The sequence below is a fragment of the Sus scrofa genome, chromosome 12 (assembly GCF_054392235.1).
Source record: "Sus scrofa isolate SSC_HxYL_T2T_F1_AM1 chromosome 12, Sscrofa_HxYL_maternal_Yorkshire_Landrace_v2.0, whole genome shotgun sequence".
NCBI lineage: Eukaryota > Metazoa > Chordata > Mammalia > Artiodactyla > Suidae > Sus > Sus scrofa.
The window spans coordinates 66455074-66473322 of NC_139394.1; the positions used below are offsets into that span (position 1 = coordinate 66455074).

At 64.9% G+C, this 18249-nt stretch overlaps 1 protein-coding gene across 1 annotated transcript in view; it reads right to left on the reverse strand.

Annotated features, from left to right (window-relative positions):
* Window positions 1–1569: 1569 nt before the first annotated feature.
* The window catches only part of MPRIP (myosin phosphatase Rho interacting protein), a 108267-nt gene continuing 91587 nt past the window's right edge, over window positions 1570–18249 (reverse strand). Inside the window, 9 exon segments of the mRNA NM_001435399.1 lie at window positions 1570–2227; window positions 5490–5575; window positions 6847–7009; window positions 7318–7404; window positions 8131–8250; window positions 9169–9328; window positions 10195–10312; window positions 10851–10998; window positions 13680–17339. Coding sequence (NP_001422328.1) covers window positions 2156–2227; window positions 5490–5575; window positions 6847–7009; window positions 7318–7404; window positions 8131–8250; window positions 9169–9328; window positions 10195–10312; window positions 10851–10998; window positions 13680–17339 — 4614 coding nt within the window. The 3' untranslated portion in view covers window positions 1570–2155.

An 18249-nucleotide genomic window follows, 5' to 3' on the forward strand; every position in this document is an offset into this window, starting at 1 on the left:
AGCGGAGCCACACGGGGCGGCGCTGACCCGGGCGAACGTCTTCCTTCCTGGGGACGCGGTGACCCTCCCACCACGTGGTTTGTGCCACGGAGCACCCTGAGCTCAAAGTGTCCCACAGCCCCCCCCCCATGGCTCCGTCTCTGCCAACACAGGCACCAAACCAACCCCAGGAAGGCAAAAGGGGAAACACACCGCTCGGCCTCCGCACGCGTATCCTTTCTTCCAGTGGCGAAACCCTCCCCCAGGAGCTGGGGCGCTGAGGGTGGTGACCGTGCTGTGCTGTCCTGCCCGCTTGCTCCCCTGGGGGATGGCACTTGCACGCCCGGAGCGCAGACCTGTCCCCAGCTGCAGGCGGGCTTGGGTCTCTGGCACGGAGGCTGTGGCAGTGCTGGCTGCGTGCCCCCTGCACCCCGTTTCTGCGCCCCAGACCTGACCGTCTGTCGCAGGAGGGGTGAGGGTGCCTGAGGCCTCACAGCCAGGGGTACCCACTGCAGACAAGTGACTAAGATGCGCGCCTGGCCTTCTCCAAAGGCCCCCCCGCTCCCACACTCGCGGCCCAGTCCAGCGGCGGGGCTGCCTGGAGAAGGGCCTGCACAGGCGGTCCAGGAAGTCACGGCGCCCCGCCTGCCCCTGCCCCGGACGACACCCCTGTTCTGGGAGCACACGCTCCTCTGAGCTCGACACCAGACGTCCCGTCCTTACTAAAGGCGACGCCAGCCTGTGTGGCTGGGGCATCTGCAGAGCAGAATTGTAAAAAGCTAATGTTCCCATGCTTTCACAGCCACAGAAGGATAAGCAGCAGCCACGAATGACCAGCATGGCTCATGAACAGGGAAGGCTGGGTGCCAGCGAGAGCTCTGCTTGTGCAGAGATGCGGATGCACCCCGGGGCCTCTTCCCACACCAGCGCTTTCCCCAGGTGACCCGGTGTGTGACCCTGATCTAGAACCAGAGCAAGACGGTGCCTCCGTTTTCACCCCGCGGAAGCCGCGTGCCCAGGTGCTGCAGGGCCGGCTCTGGCATTCGTCTGGAGGGGAAGATGCTGTGGGCAGGACTGGTGGAGAAGAGAGGCAGCAAGACCAGACTGATGCCCCCCACACCTTCTGCCACGACGCCGCCACCTCACAGCAGGGTTGCTCGTGCTCCGTGTCCGAGCAGAATTCATTTTCATGGGGCTGTGGTCAGAATTTCAGCAAGTGCTGTAGTGTGGTGGCAGGTGACTCAGACCGCCAGGAAGGCAAAGCTGCGGCTGCAGGGGCCTCGGCTCCGACGGGCCCCTTAGGGGAAAGAACGCGTCCCAGGGGCCGGTTCTCATCTGGTTCCGACATCCTCGTACCTTCCCGACTTAACGCAGGGCTCCCGTCAACCTTCTCCGAGGCAGCTGGAGGCTGCTTTTCAGAAAGTTTGGAGAGACAGACGGTCTTTTTCGTCCCATGAGTCTCTGCGAGCGTCCGTCCTGGTCTGCGATCACAGGCCGAGACCCCAGGCTGCAGGTCAGCTGTCGCTCTGGTGTGAAAAGACCAGGCTTCCTCATAACCGAGGGGGTGAGCGGAGGAAGGAACGAGCGGGGCCGGGTTTTGTGCAAGATTTAATAAAAAACAAAAATAGGAATGGCTGCTCTCAACATTTTCCAGGTTGTGGAAGGTCTACCACGGCTGTCGGGCGGGGGGGTGGTGGTTCGAAGCTGCATTAGTGGAACAGGTATAAAAGGCTGTCCTTCTCCCAGGCCGAGCGGTGGGACGCGGGGGTCACCAGCCACCCCGGGGCCGGCTCCCCTGCGCCCCACCGCGTCGTGCCCTGTCGGCCCTGGGACCCGCCGCCACACATCCCCGTGCTTGTCCTCTCCCAGTGACCCGCGTGGGCCCGGCCCCGCAGCGCACGCGGCGAGACAGAGCTAGCTTATGGACAGGCTGCTGGGCCTTAATACTGGCGGGAGTGCGGTGGTGGCGGCGGCGGCGGGAGCCGCGGGGAAGAGCTGCTTCGGGGCAGACAGCAGGGGCGGGGGAACGACCCTCAGGCCGGGCTCTCGCGCATCCATACCCACAGTTCACCAGGACGACGACGACGACAGTAACAACGAAGGTACAGACGCGAAGCCGCGCTGGGCGAGCCGCCGGAGGCTGGGGAGGGTGTGCGTCCGAGGTGAACGGGAACAGCTAGTCTTGCTGCAAGTCCCTGGACTCAAAGAGCTTCAGGCGATCGTGCACCGTCAGGCCTTCCTTCAGACTCTGGGGGAGAAAGAGACGGGCTCTTAGCCGGCGACCAGGCCAGAGGCGGCGCGGGGCTGCTGGAGCGTTGAGGGCAGGCCGGGGAAGCTGAAAGCAGAGCCTCGGGCTCTCCGGGCAGGCGGGGGTCAGAGCGCTCGGCCGGGAGAGAGGACGGTGCTGAGAACCAGGAAATGGCCCGCTCGGCCCTGCATGCCCCCGGGGAGGCCCCCGAGCGAGCCCGGGCAGGCCTGGCCTCCCTGTGCCCTGGCAGCACGTGCTCCTCAACCGGAGGCCCCGGGGGGTCCACTGGCTGCCCTGCGGGTGTGGGAACTCGCCGAGGATCCACGGAGACCGAGCACAGAGACCCGTCTTGTCGGCGCAGGACCGTGGTCAGGGGGAAGGAAGTCTTGCTAACGGGGGCAGAGGCCCTCGCCCTCGCCGACTCTGCAGCGCCGGGTTTTGGGGCCAGAGGAGGAGCTCGGCTGGGAGCTGCCCCGCGTCCCCCAGTTCCCGCCTCCACCCAGAACAGCTCTGCTGGTTTTCTAAATGAAGCTGCCACCGAGTGGTCGGAGGCAGGGGCCAGACCCACGGCCCGTTCTGGGGTCCTCAGCACACACAACCGCCACGGACACTCTCCGGTCTCTTCTCAGGAGCGCACCTGCTTCAGGCCAGGGTCACGGTCTGCAGGGCAGCCCTGCCCCCTGCCACGCTGCCCTGGGTGGCAGGGGGCACTGTGCTCCATGGCAGGAGCGTCTGAGGGCTGAGCCTTTGCGGGAGGCCCCCCCAGGAAGCATCCTCTCTGCCCACCCCCCCCCGAAAAGCCGCCGACTTTCTGACCCGATGGGGGCTGAGCCTTTCTGTCCCTCCGCGGGAGGCTGGTAGAGAAGCGCACACACAAGACACACATCTGTACCATCGGAGCTGCCTCAGACCAATTACAGGTTCGGTTTCCGGGGAAGTGCATTCCTGTCTCCTGTGGGGGTGGGAGGGTTTCCACGCACAGTCAGGACGAAGGGCCGCACAGACTCGGGCCCCGCGTCTGCTGACAGCACACCGCAGCCCCGGCAGCTCCGCCCGGGGCCTGAGGACAAGCGTCAGGGCCCTGTCCGCCTCAGGGCCCGCAGGGCTGTCCACACGCCAAGTGCCAAACACGGACTCAAGTACGGCTTCGGGGTCCGTGGCCACACTGCCCCGACACGACCAATCTCGGCAGATCCTGCTTCGGGGACCGCCTCCTGGGCTTCCTCCCAGCCCCGCGGGGGCCTGGCCTCGCCCAGAGCCCCGGGCACAGCTCAGGGGGAGCCTGATGCGTCCCCCTCGCTTCCTGCCTCTGCTGTAGCCCTCTCCCGCCAGAGCAGAGGTGTGCCCGACACGCCGCGCCACAAGGGCCCTCCCTGGGGTCCTTCGCCAGAGCCTTTCGTCTCCTGCACACGCCGTTGGCGGACAGGCCCTGCCCCAGGCTCGCCCGAGCAGGGTTTCCTCAGAAGCGCCTAGCAGAGCACTTGCCCTCTGTCACTTGGAGACAAAAGGCCCAGATCACTCGCGGCAAACTCAAAACAGCTACAGGTCAGCCTCCAAGAGCAAGAAAGAGCAAGTCATCAGTGAGAAGACCGTCAACCGAAGCACCAGTTTCCCTATGGCTGAACAGGCGGCTTTTCCGGTTAAAGGCAGAAGCCCAAAGTCTTCAACCAGCCTAGACCCTGTTTGGTTGTGACTCAAGACTGTAGGAAAATGAATGAAACCAAAATCAGTTAAAACTACTGAGAGGTTTCTTTTGGCTGCGCTGGTAGCATGCACAAGTTCCAGGGCCAGGGATCCAACGCAGGCCACTGCAGTGACACCAAGTCCTTAACCACTAGGCCACCAGGAAACTCCAACCTGGACTTTTTTTCTTTTTTGTCTTTTTAGAGCTGCACCCGTGGCATATGGAGGGTCCCAGGCTAGGGGTCTAATTGGAGCTGTAGCCGCCGGCCTGCACCACAGCCACAGCAACGCGGGACCTGAGCCGCATCTGCGACCCACACCACAGCTCACAGCAACGCCGGATCCTTAACTCACTGAGCGAGGCCAGGGATTGAACCCACAACCTCATGGTTCCTAGTCGGATTCATTACCCACTGAGCCACGACGGGAACTCCCAACCTGGACTTTCTTAAACTTTGTAGAGCAAACTCCTCAGCCTGCCACAGACTCTGGCCCTGCAGCCAGGTTTGTGTCCCTCTGCGGAGCCCTCCCTGCTGCCCTCAACCTGGAGAATCAGTTTGGGCAGACCGCTGGCCGAGCTGGTGAGCCCACTCTGGAGTGACCCAGGGGCCCATGTCCTGTTCAGACGGCCTGCTGCTTCTCAGCCAGCATGCCGTCCCTGCCTTCGGCGGCGCCAGCCCCATCACGCACTCATCCTGTGCCACTGAGCGGCCCGAGTTACGTGCATGCAGCATCCGCTCCCTGGGCACCTGGGCCCACCGCCTCGGCTGCTTAACTGAGGGGGTGCTGCAAGGATGGGAAGAGCTGTCAGGCCCGCCTGTCAGTGGGGGTGACGGTGTCCCCAGAGGGTATGCGTGTGCACACACACACCATTTGCCATGCACGTGGCAGAGCTGAGATGCTCGCTCTGTGTGGGTAGCCCGTCAAGCTAGGGGGAGCTCCCTGCTGTGGGGTCCCCTCTGTCAGGAAGCTGCGGGGCGGTTGACCTCCCAGAACAGGTTGAGAACCTCGGCTTGGACTGTGTGTGTGGCTGGAGGGGGAGGAACGAGAGGGACGAGGAACACAGGTGTGAGCAGTGCATGCAGGTGGCACGCCCTCGAGGGCGGTGGGCAGGCGGGTGGTGGTGAGAGGTGGTTTACCTACACGACAGGGGACCTGGAAGCGGGTCGCTTCAGTTTTCCCATGAGACCTGCTCAATTACGGACTGTCGGAGGAAAGAGCAGAAAACAAGACACACACGGTAAATCCTAAGTGCACCACGCGGGTCAAGGCACCCCCCCCGCCGCCCGGCCTTCCCGCGGGGGTCGGGGGTACACGCTGAGGACGGGAGAGCACCAGGCGGGGGAGGGGTGCAGGCAGGGGGCATCCGCGTTCAACAGGTCACATGAGCAGCAGCCCAGACAGAGCAGGAGCGGCCACTGGGCGCTGGTCCGAGGGGAGCCTGACCCTGTGCCTCCACCGTGGCCGTCAGGAGACGGTCCCACAGCCTCGCCAAGGTCCCACAGCGTGTGCCGGGTAAGCGCGTGGCGCCGGGGGGACCCTCCACTGTGACCCAGGGTGGGCTGGACCCCAGACTCACTTTGGACCGGATGCTTCTGATTTGTCGGCTGACACAGGATCGGTCTTTCTTCAAGAAGTCAGGGTTGCTTTTAGATTTCATTATGTCTGAGGGAGGAAGCAGACCCAGAGCTCATTCTGTAAACGCCCACACTTAGGATGTCCCCTCAAACAGGTAAGGGCACCCCAAACCCCCAGCCCTAAACCCCCAAGCCCTCCGGGGCGGCTCCCAGGCTTAACTGAGGGGGTGCTGTAAGGATGGGGGGTGCTGTCAGGCCCGCCTCTCAGTGGGGGTGACGGTGTCCCCAGAGGATGTGCGTGCACACACACACACACCCCATTTGCCATGCACGTGGCAGAGCTGAGATGCTTGCTCTGTGCCTCGGGCAGCAGCGCTCCGCAGGGCTGGAGGCTTGGCCACGGGGCAGCCCGCTGCCTCCCGGGAACCCCAGGCTGTTCTCGGGGTTCTCAACCGTGGCCACGGCTCAGTGTCGACAGCACCGTGTCCCGCTCTCGTCAGAACCGTGAGGTGTTTCCCCGTGTAGCGATTCCGACCGCGACTGCTGAGGCGGCCCAGTCCCACTCCCGCGCTTAGCACTGGCCCTCCGGACATGAAGCCCGTGGCCCAGGGCAAGGGCTCCCCGTCCTGAGTCCTCTCCTGCCCCCAGACCCCTCGTCTCGCCCGCCTGCCCACACAGACCCTCCAGCAGAGACACAGCGCGCTACGGGGGCCCTTGCTGGCCGAGGGCCAGAAGGGGCGTTTCCGGACGTCAGGGAGCCAGGGCACCTCTTCGGCGGGCAGCACCCCCAGCCTGCCCCTCGTGGCCTTCTGCAGATTTTACGGCAAAACCCCAGGATCGGGAGTGCCCGTCGTGGCTCAGTGGTTAACGAATCCGACTAAGAACCATGAGGTTACGGGTTCGATCCCTGCCCTTGCTCAGTGGGTTGAGGATCCGGCGTTGCCGCGAGCTGTGGTGTAGGTCGCAGACGCGGCTCGATCCCGTGTGGCTGTGGCTGTGGTGTAGGCCGGTGGCTACAGCTCCGATTCAACCCCTAGCCTGGGAACTTCCATGTGCCGTGGGAGCGGCCCTAGAAAAGGCAAAAAGACAAAAAAAAAACAAAAAAACAAAAAACCCTCAGGATCAGGCAATCTGTGGGAGCTGCTTCCACCAAGTGAGTGGGTTTCTCAGGAAAAGAGGGACACAGTCTGTCATCTTTGAACGCACGTGCTGTGTCCACCCCGGCCTCCGGGGGCAGGAGGGCGTCCTACCCAGGGGGCGCCGAGCTGGGGAGGGGGTCTGGCTTGGAGGCGAGTGCCAGCGACTCCACGACCGAAGCACCCCTAGAGGCTAAGTGAGACCCCAGAGCCCAGGACTCACCGTATCCGGCCACGGGCGTGTTTTCCGGGGGCTTCTCACCCAGCGCTTCGGTCGCGGCCTTCAGCTGCTCCTTCAACCTGCCGATGTCACAGTCAGCCTTCGCCCTCACGATGCTCAGCTCCGTGTAGATGTCTTTGTACTTGTCACTGGCATACTTCTTGTCCTTGGGGGCAAAGACAGAGCAGAGGGTGCTTGCAGCGGGGCCCCGAGCTGCAGCCAGGCTGGTGCAGCCTTGACCCCACGGCTTGGATTCCTAAGTGACTCTGATGCCAAGCGCACCTGCGGGAGAGGGGGGCGCGCGGAGCCCACCCCAGGGCCCAGCTTCCCATGCCTGCGGGCTGGCGCTCCAGGAGAGCGGCATTCAGAACCACCTCCTCGTGAAAACGAGGTTTACTCCGGAGAAGCCTACGTGGTGGTTATCCACCCGCCTGCAGCCCGTCTTCCAGGTCCGCCCGCGGCGAGACACGTTACCCGCAATGCCGTCTGCAGCTCGTCCTTGAGGGAGCTGATCTCCTGCTTTAGGTACTGAATTTCTGATTCCTTCACCCGCAACAACACCTAGACAGAGCGAGAAGTGAGGGTCTGACGTGCAGGAGCAGAGAGGCTGCCGGAGTCCTGGGAAGGGAGACAGGGCACAGAACGGCCCCCCCGCACCCAGCGGGCACGCGCAGGCACCTCTTGGCCCACCCCTCCCGGCACACACCCCACAGCCGGCTGGGTCAGCAGACAGAACCGCAAGGCTGCTGACGGCTGTGACAGCGCAGAGGGAAAGGGACAAGAAAGACAGGGCCTTGCCCCGCCGCCCCTGAGCCGAGAGCCTCTTCCTCAGCCCGGGGCTGGGACCCACGAGGGTGTCCTGCTGAGACCGCAATGCGGCCTCGCCCCCCCGCCCCACCCCACTTAGGACGGCGTGTCAGGAAATTGTAATTGTAATACGGAGAAGTTTAAGTGCTCTCCTAAAAGGACGCCTTTTGTGTAAAATCCCATCATTCTGTCTTGAACCGGGCCTCCTGGTGCTGGTGACTCTGCAGCAGCCCCAGTGCTCACGGCCCCGGCCGTCTGGCTTTAGGCCATCAGCGTTCACGGCACGGGAGAAACGGGGGGGGGGGGGGGCGGGAGGGTGGGCTAAAGGGCCCTCCACTGCCTGGTGGCGGACTCGTCCCCGTGCGGCCTGGCGCGCGCCACCTGGGGCCCTGTGCGCTCGCCATCCCCAAGCTTGGGCTGCCCCTGGCCCCCCACCGGGCTCACGCGGTGGACCGGGGCACGCGGCCCGGCTCTGAGTACCTCTAACTCGTAGGCGTCCTTGCCCTGCGCGAGAGGCGAGCCGGCGGCCTCGCCACTGGTGTCCCCAGTCAGCAGTGTCCGCAGCCGTGAGATCTCTGCAGCCAGGCGGTTGTTCAGCTCCTGGGGAGGCAACACAGCCCCACGGCGCTCTGCACAGCTGCTCGGGCCCCCGTCCCACAGCAGCCAGGGTGGTGCCCGGGACACCCTCGCGGGGGCCAGGGACGCAGGCTCGACCTCTCTGTGCAATGCACGTGCCACCCTCACCACTCGCTTCCTGTGCCTTCTTTACCACCTCAGGCCACTGCAGTGACTAAGTGGACCCCATCCTGCTGGCATGAAGCTCCATGTGGGCAGTCGCGAGCCCACGGGGCCCCGAGCCCAGGCCTGTCAGCCTCCTGCGTCGGGAGGATGAGTGGGCCAGTGCTGAACCCACAGAGAAGCTGTTTCTGCTTTTTGTTTTTTTTCTTTCTCAGGCCATACCCGCGGCATATGGAAGTTCCTGCGCTAGGCATCAAATCGGAGCTGCAGCGAGGCCTACGCCACAGCAACACAGGATCTGAGCTGCATCTGCGACCTACGCCACAGCTTGTGACAAGGCTGGATCCTTAATCCACTGAGCGAGGCCAGGGATTGAACCCACAGCCGCACAGAGACAATGTCGGGTCCTTAACCTGCTGACCAGAACGGGAACTCCCAGACACGCTTTCTTCAAACTAGACCTTCCTTGAGCTGCTCTATCAGCCAGATTCACGTGTACCTGAGTTTTCTAAGGAGCAAAAGCCAACTCTGAGAGAATAACGTGACGAAGATGAACGGGGCAGTGCACGGTCTTGAGGGGAGGCAGGCAGCGTGCCTGGTGGCGGCGGCAGGGAGGAAACCGACAAGCCGGGGTCTCCAGAGGCCAAGGGCAGCGCGGCGGCAGCAGGAGGCCCCAGCCCCACCGGCTGTGCCACCCTGGTGGTGACGGACACGGGCAGATGCGCGGGGACGCTCGCGGTAAGCTGGACGCCGAGGCTCGGCCCCGCTCGGGCGGCTCACCTGGTTGTGGGCGTTGAGCTCCTGGTTCTCGCGCTGGCACTGCCGCAGGGCCTGCCGCTCGGCCTCCAGCGCCTGGGCCAGGTGGGCGTTCTCCAGGCACTTCTGCGAGTACTGCTCAGACAGCACCTCCAGCTCCCGCTGCACCGACTGCAGCTCCTCCCTGGGGAGAGGCCAGTGCTCAGTCCTCGCCCCCCGTCAAGCACGAGGGACGACGAGACCCAACTCAGAAACAGCTCCAAGCGGGGGGCGGCCCCCACCGGTGCCACTGGGCTCAGGCAGCTCTGGCCCATGGCGGGGGGGCGGGGCTGACCAGTCCTTGGACAGAGCCCCTGACCCGGTCCGACCTGGCCCACACCTGCCCGAGCACACGCTGCTTCGGGGAGAGGTCAGACTCATATGACTTTCCAGCGCTAATTGTGGGGCCTCATGGATGCCTAGGACAGGGAACCGAGGACGAGGGGCCTCCGGCCGGGGGAGCACTCCCACCTGCCCGCCCGGGACCCTGCACCTGGGAGACCCTGGAACAGCTGGTGCCACCAAGGCCCTCGCAGCGGCCGAGCCAGTGGGGTGGTTCCACCAAGGGCAAAGCCCCTCCTTCACCCCTTGCCTCTGCAGAGGGCATCGGCACACGGGTTTCTTAACAACTGGGGGTGGGGGGCTGTGGCCGATCAGGCCGAGTCCCCGCATCACGCACTAGACTGCGTTCCCCACGCGTGAGCTTCCAAAGCAGCAGCGGCCAGTGGAGGCATTCCGGGCACGGCCTCTGAGCTTGGGCCTGAGGACCGGGGTGGTGTTGAGAAAGTCTCCCGTGCTGCCTTGTGTTCGTTTGGTTTTACCGCCTGGTCTGTCTCAGTAACTGGCGCTCACTTGGGCTGGGACCCCAGGACGCTGCTGCCCCTCAGGAAGAAGGCTCTGAGCAGCCTCAGTGCCACCCTGGGGACCCATGGCTCTGGTTCTTACGACGACACGGGGAGGGCGCTGTGCCCCACCAGCAGGGCCACCTCCCGCGGGCAGGACCCAACTCACAGGTACTGCCGCCGCAGGGCCTCGATGTCAGAGTTGACGCTGCTGATCTGGGAGCGCTGGCTCTTCTCCAGCTCCCGCTCCATCTCCTCGCGGTGCGCGTTCTTCATGGCTTCGATGGCTGCGGACGGGCCGGCCGTCAGCAGCGGCCTGGGAAGCGAGGCGGCCCCCACGGCGCATGCTCTGCCCGGTGGCACTCGGGCGGAGGGAGGGGTCCCCGGAGCGCCCCTCCCCCCGCCAAAGGGATGCAGGTGTGCGTGCTGAGGTTCAAAGGAAAGCAAACTGATTGAATCTGACAAAGGCCAGCGGGCTGGACTGGCTTCCTGGAGCCAAGACCTGAAGCTGCCGTGGGGTAGAGGGAGGGACACGAGCCCACAGCGGCCACCCTGCTCGGCCCCGGCTTCCTCGCCAGGGAGGTGCCGGCAGAGGCCTGTGCTGTCAGCGAAGGGGCCAGCGAGACTGGGACAGCCCCTCACGTGCCTTGCGGGGCCGGCTCTGGGCTCGCAAGCGCTCAGGGCTCCTACGCTCGCCTCTGCTCCAAGGGAGCGGCCAGGGAATTCTCGTGGATGCTGAGGGCACATCTCGGCTGTGAGGCAGGGTGGACGCCGGCCGCCGCTCAGCGTGTGCCCGCCACCCTCCGACTCCGGGCCGGCTCCCACCTGAGATGGTGGCCGCCGTCTCCTCCGCCAGCAGGCGGTCTTTCTCCTCCCGCAGCTTCTCCAGTTCCCGCTGGTGCTGCCTCTGAAGGTCCTCGATCTTCTTCTGATGTGTCTCTTCCATGGCGGCAAACCCGCGCTCACACGTGGCCTGCAAGGTGCAGAAGGGGCTTTACTGACAGTGCGGAGGCTCCGCGTCGGGCGTGACGACCCATCACACCGCGGTCCTGGCGCCCCGGGCTCCGGGCACGAAGATCACGCTCGCTGGCGCCGACTGCCACGCTGGGGGCCGCCGGCGGCTGCTGGGAGATCGCTTGTGCTCCTACACCCTTCACGTCCTCCGAGTTATTTTAGAAAAAGGTGTTATTAACACCATAAATTCTGCCTGATTTCTGTGGTCGCTCTGAACGCCTTATCTGTGCGGACAGAGAAGCGGCAGTGGGACTGTAACATGGCTCATCTTGGACCTTCTGGAACTACTGCCAGGGAGGGCCGCTGGGCGGCGGTGGCCGGGGAGGCCGCGTCTGGACTGGGTCACACAGCTCGCTGCTCTCAGCACCGTCACAAACGGGGTGTCGGGAACAGCCGTCCACGGCGACGTGCCTCGGTCAGCTGCAGGGCGCCAAGGCTGTTCTGTGAATGACAGGGAACCCGGCGGCCCTGCCACTGGCCAGCTGGCCGCCTCACCTGGTCACTTAACCGCTCGGGTGTCCACTGAGGGGACGAGGTGAGGGCTTCTTTCCGAAGGGGCACAAAGGGGGGCCCTCGTCAGTGCCCGCACTGACTGTACCGAGACCCGGGACACAGAGCTGCAGACGCGCGCTCCACACGTGTCTGTGCTGGTCTCCGCCCAGCCTGAGCGTGGGGAGGGCACCGGTGCGCGCACAGCCGCATGGAGCCGCGAGGAGCCCGGGCCTGCTGACCCGCAGGCAGGTGGGCGCGCCCGCGGCTGTGGGGCGCGCCGGGCAGCTGCTCCGTGCACGGAGGCACGCTTTGGGTCTAGCCCTTGCAAGATCTGTTTCAAAGGAGGGTGGTGCCTTTGGGGATCTTTATTTTTTAATTTTCCCATTAAAAGTATAGTCGATTGACAAGGTCGTGCCACGGCTGATCTTTAAAACCTGGAAGGCGAGCCTGCAGATTCGACGTGGGGGGATCCCCCTCCCAACCTCCCAGCACGTGGTTCAAGGAAGGGCACGGAGCGCCCTGTGACCGTGCGTGGGAATCTGAGCCCGCGGTCAGGGCCAACCTCCCTGCATCAGACCTGCTGCCTGGAACGTGGCCTTCCCCGCCGTCCACTCCCCGGGCACCCTCCCCCGGGGCTCCATCTGGAAGCTGGCCGTCTCCTCTCAGGGCCCTTGCGCCCAGGACCTGTGGGCTCAGTGTGGCCTCTCAGGCAGCACAGCTGGGAGATCTGGTTTGATCTCAGTGCTTTAAAAACAAGGGTCAAAATTTTTTCTACAGAACCACTAAGGTATCTTTCAAGACTGGCTGCTTCTTCGGAAAGGACGTGTGTTTAAAAAATGGCAAATCTATAAACAAATCTTAATTTTTAAGCCAGTAATCCCTAGGGTCAAAGTTCCTCCACCAGCATGCAGGGTCATGAGGGGAGCACCAGCCTGCAGCCATCCTAAGTGGGCCCTCGGGCCAAGCCCCCAGTCCCCTGACCCAGGCCAAAATTTGTACCAGCCATGGCTGTCGGCTGGGCCCCAGCGAGAGCTGTCTGCTGTCACGTCTGCGTGTCCCACGGGGGCCAACCAGAAGGGGCACAGGCACGGGACAGAGGGCGCACAGAACAGGCACGTCTGAGCCCCAAGCGCAGCGGCGTCCCTGCGTGTCCAGTGTCAGCACAAGGGGCCCCTCCCTCCCAGGTCCTCGCCGACTGGTGTGAGGTGCCCACCTGGGCCTCGTCTCAGTTGCCCCCCATGCAGACTTGCGGGCTGTGTGGACAGTGGCCAGGAAGCTACCTTCCCAGGCGCCCAGCTCTGAAGCCGTGCCCGCATGTACCGCCACATGAGGCGGCATGCTGCACTTCCGGGACAGCCCCTGAAGCCCCCTCAAGCTTCACGGTGGCTTTCGAACCATTCTGACTGAGCAGTGGAAGTGCTCCCTGCCGCTGGGCACAGGCCAAGGGGCTGGCTCAGAGCTGGCAGAAGGGCTCTGGGACCCAGGGTGGCATCCTGTGGACGGCAGCGTCGGCGTAGCATTTGGCTGGAGCCGGCTCTGTGTGCCTGAGCCCTGGGGTGGCGGGGGGAAGGGGGACAGAGGGCACGTGAGGAGACAGGTTGGTGGGGTACGCGGCAGGGTGGCGAGAAGCCCAAGAGGACGAGGCCCAGAAACCCTGGGCAGCACAAACTGGACGGCCCCACCCAGACCAGAGCACCAGGGACTGAGGATCTCGCCCACCAGGGGCGTGAGACGGGGCAGGGGTGCGGGGGAGAGGTCACGTCTCAAGAGCCCTGGAGAAAGGAAGGCCGTGCCCACTTGGAAGCACAGCCGCTTCGACGCAGCGCTCCCACCAGAGCCAAGCTCTTGCGGAGCCAGGGCAGGGGCGGCCCTCAACGCTGGGTGGCACACGTTCCTTTGGAAGCTCAGGTCTGCTCTCCCGGGACAGGAGAGGAGCTTCTGCAGGCCCAGATCTGTGCAGCCGGGAGGAGGGGGTGGGAGGGCTGCGGGGCGGCTACACGCCCTGCCTGGCCAGGCAGCCCGCGGACGTGGTGGGACGAACTGGGCTTCCGCTCCCTCTGCCGGGCAGCGACCCCGAGCCAAGAACCGCCTCCCAGCTCCGCCCCGTGCTTCTCGGGATCCCCCACCGCCCTGCTTCAGCATCAGAACCTTGAGGCTCTCAAAGTCCCTCTGGCGCTCCTCCTGCAGCGTGACCGCACTGCCGGCCGGGCCCCTGTGCTCCAGCTCCTCCCGCGTGGCGTCCAGCTGGGCCTCCAGCTCCTGGATGCGCTCTCTCAGCCCCGTCACAGACTCGGCCTCCCCGGCGGCCGCCCGCCCCTGGCAGTGGTGCAGGGTTTCCTGCAGGCAGCGCAGGGTCTGCGCGTAGTGCTCCTGCAGGGTCCGGAGCTCCTCCTCGTGAACCGTCTGCAGCTCCCTGATCTTGAGCTGGAACCTGCCCTCCAGGGTCTGCACCTGCTCCACGGGGGGCCGCTCCAGGCCCTGCCCACCCCCGACCGGGGCACCTGACTGGCCCAGGACCATGCCGGGCTCGGCCTGCGGCGTGCCCTCTACTCTGCTCAGCTGCTCTGCCACGCTCCTGACCCCCTCCTCGTGCCGCCCTTGTGGGGCAGACAGACGCGCGCCAGGCTCGCTCTCCGCCTCTTCCAGGCGCCGCCGCTCCTGGCCCAGCTGGGCGACCCTGGCCTTGAGCTCTGCGTTTTCCCTCTCGACGATGGCAATCACTTGCAGATACTCGCTCTTCTGCTGGCGGAGAAGCTCCTCGTACTCTGCCCTCAGGGCCCCGACGGCTTGCTCGTGCTCCTGGCAGGGGCCCCCGCTGCCTGGCCGGGCCCCCTGGAGGCCCTGGCGCTCCTTTTCGTACTCCAGCCGAACCCGGCAGGCGGCGTAGCACAGCTGAGCCTGAGCGATGGCACCCTCGACTAGGGAGGAGGAGAACCGCCCGAGGCCCCCCAACCGAGCACTGCAGGAGCGGGTCCGGGACGCCCGCAGGAGCTCCTGGCAGTCCCCCTCCGACCCCCCGGAGGGAAGCGAGGCCAGAGCCACCGAGATCTCTCCTAAGAGGCCGGCCTTATCTTTAAGCTGCAGGGCGAGTTCCTCCTGAATAGCAACGAAGGCCCCAGAGCTCTGGCGGCACCAGGGAGGGGGCTGCTGGGAGCCAGCGCGGTCCTGATGACCCGGGAGCTCTCCTGACGGGCTCCCGGCCCAAGGCGCCTGTACTCCGAGGGCTTCTGGGGCCCGCTGCATCCCTCTGTCGAAGTCGGGGGTTTGGTGCGCTCCCAGGATCTCCCCCAGCACACGCTTGTGCTGCTGCAGAGCCATCTGCGTCCCCTGGAGAGTCTCCTGGATGCCCTGCAGCCTGCGGTGCAGCGTCTCCCTCACTGCGGGTGCGGCCAAGCTGAGCTCTGCCCTGACCCACGCGGCGTCGGCCCGGGCGGGGACCTGGGCCGGCGCGGCGCCGGCTGCCTCTCCGCCCTGTGTCTCCAGGTGCTTGCTCAGGGACTCGACCTGGTTCCAGAACTCTCCATCCACCAGCACCTTCTTAGCCCAGGCGTCTGCTGGGGCCCCGGGACAGACCTCGGCACTTCCAGACTCCAGGGGCAGCCTCGCTGACTGAGAAACCTCAGAGAGGATGTGCGAGATATCTGATGTGGTGTTTCTCAGGGAATCTGATATTTGATTTATCAGTGCGGCCTCCAGAGCTATCTGATCAGAAAGGAGCCTGAGCTGCTGCTGCTCCGCCGCTTCAGGCAGGTGCGCGGGCCGCCGCCAAGTCCCCTTCCCTTCCTCTGAGAAACCCCCTTCCCCTGGCTGAGCCTGGGCCCCACCGTCGGCAGGAGCTGGCTGGTGACGCAGGGCCTGGATGGCGCCGACGAGCAAGCTCTCCACGCTGGCCAGGGGCCCCGCCTGGGCCTCCCGAGCGTCTTCTGGGCCGGCCCCCGGCAGGGACCGCAGCTGTTCGCGGCAGCTTTCTAAGCAAGCCAGGGCCTGACTGTTTTTCACCTGGAAGTTACCAAGCTCCCCGACGTGCTTCTGGACGACCTCTGCCCGAGCCTGTCTCTCCTGCTCCAGCTGGGAGGCCAGAGCCGCGACCTGGCGCAGGCTGGCGCGGAGCTGGTCGCGGAGCCGCGCCTCGGTGCCGGCCCACTGCTGGTGCAGCGCGAGCAGGGCCTCCTGGCTCTGGCCCTGCTGGCTCTCCAGCTTCACTGTCACGTCTTTGAGCTTCTCCTCGGTGACATAGAGCTTGGTCTCCAGGGAGTGGATGATGGACAGGTAGGCGTCGGCGTCGCTGGTGGTGGGGAGGGAGCTGGGGGGGGGCTCTGACGACACGCTTTCCTCCGAGGGCGACCGGTCCTGACTGGTGTCAGAAGACGTGCTGCTGGTCCAGGTCCTCTCGGACCCGTCAGGGTGGCTGTATTTCTGGCACTGGATCGTGGAGAAGCGGATCCTTTGCCTTTTCACACCGGGTGCTCCCAGGTTGGGTTTCGAGGGGCTCGGCGGGTGGCCCTCCCTGTCAGAGCCGTCCGGCCGCGGGGCCGCAGCGCTCTCTTCCCCACTGGGGCCGCGGTCCCCGAGCTCCTCCCCTGGGGCCTCGTGCTCCAGCTTGGCGCGCCTGCCGCCGGCCACCTCTGCTCCTTCCACAGGGCCCTGCGGCTCCCCCGAGTCCTCGTCGGGCTCCCTGAAAGCCTCGTCTTTGGACCGGAGCTTCGCGTCTGCGTCCTCGAAGCCGCTCCCCAGGGCCGCCGTGTTCACCAGCGCCTCCCTGAGGTCCTGCTCCTTCCTCTCCAGGGCCTGCTCGTGTGCGTCCCGGATGCGCCGCAGCTCCTCCTCCTTCTCCTGCAGCCGGGTGTGCGCGCCCTGGAGCTGGCCGGCCACGCTCCTGTAGGAGTGCTCCAGGCTCCGATAGTCGGCCTCCCGCCCCCTCAGCTGCTCCTGCAGCGCGGCCACATCCCCGTCGGACAGGGCCATGCGGCCCAGCAGCTCCTGGAAGCGCTGCCGGACCAGGTCCCGCTCCTCCCGGAGGCTCTGCACGTGCTCCGCCAGCTTCTGGATGCTGGCCTCCTTCATCTCCAGCTGCTCCTCCAGCCGGTGCACAGCCTCGCTGCCCTCGGACTTGGCGCTCAGCTTCTCCCTCTGGAGGACCTCCAGCTGCTGCTCGTGGTCCTGGAGCCGGTCCTCGAAGGCGCTGGCCCTGTCCTCCGCCTCCTTCAGGCTCTGCAGCAGCTCCTGCTTCTCCCTCTCGCAGCTCCCCAGCAGCAGCTCGTAGTTGCGCTGCAGCTTCTCCTCCATGAGCCTCTGGGCCTGCTCGCTGGCGCCGAGCTGCTGGCTGAGGTCGGCGATGCGCTCCTGCAGCCGCTGCACCTCCTTCTGCCTGTCCCGCTGCAGTGCCTGCTGCCTCTCCAGGTCCCGCAGCTCCTGCGTCCTCCCCAGCAGCAGGGCCTCGGCGCTCTGGAGCTTCTGCTCGCTGGCCTGCAGCTGGGCGCTGAGCGCGGCCTCGCTCTGCTGCCGCTCCTCCAGCTGCTCGCGGACCTTGTCTCTCTCCAGCTTCAGCTCACCCTTGAGCTTCGCCAGCGCCTGCTCCTTGATGGCGAGCTCGGCGGCGGCGGTGCTGAGCCTCGCCTGGAGGCTCCGGATCTCGGCCTCGTGGTGCCGGATCGCGTCCTTGGCCTCCCCGTAGCTTCGCTTCAGGGCCTGGATCTGCTGCGTGATGAGCTCCTGGCGCTGGCACTGGGCCTCCAGCTCACTGTGCAGGTCCTGGTTGACTCTGTGGAGCCTCTGCCAGGCACCGGATGGGGAGGTGGCCACTTCAGTCTTAAAAAAACCGATTAAATACTGGTTAGTAACACTCGGGCCTCCCAGTTCTGAGTGTCACACCTCTGGCCAGGGTCAACCACAGAAAGGCTCCTTGGTGGGTCTGCCTTTTATCCTTCGCACAATTTGTTTTTCGTTAGAAAAAAATCCCAACAAATCATCTTAATTTTGGGTAAAGCAGCTGCTTCCAGGTAAACGGAAAACATGGACATTAGCATCAAAACAGCGCTAACCGAATAGCTTCTAGGAGAAATAAACCAAACAAAACTGAAAAATGGAGCACGCCGATAACAAGCAAACAAAGACTGCGGGACAAGAGACGGGGGTGGGGGGGGAGCATCGCACCCCTTTGTTTGTTTTGCAAAACAAAAGGCACAGCTCTAGACAACGAACCCCACGAAAGCGCAGGACCAGGACCGGGCGGTGACGAGGCCGCTTCCTTCTAGGACAGGGCAGAAGGAAGGGAGGCACCTGCGGGGGGATGTCAGCAAGGTGACATCGCCAGGCCTCCTGCGCCAGCGGAGCCGGTCCTCTACAGTGACAGGAGGAACTACTCTACCTGCAGGAAGACAAAACGAGGGGGAGAACGGAACCGTGGGGCACACATGAGAGGGAGCAAACCAAACCAACCTTGGTGGCGTGGAGCAGAAGAGAGGGAAGCGTGCAGAACAAAAGAAAATGCAACACAACGGAAACAAAACTGCCCGAGCTGAACGGCGTGCAGACTGGACAGGACTAACCCAGAGGCGTGAGAGCAGCTCAGCCTAGACGGGCCTGCCTGTGGCTCCCTCTCCGTGCGCTGGCGGGAAAGCCACAGATGTGACACTCAGTTACGGCAAGTTAGAGACACACTTCCCGACGTCCACACCGTGCCAGCTCCTGCTCCCGGCCGTCAGCGCAGTGCCCACCC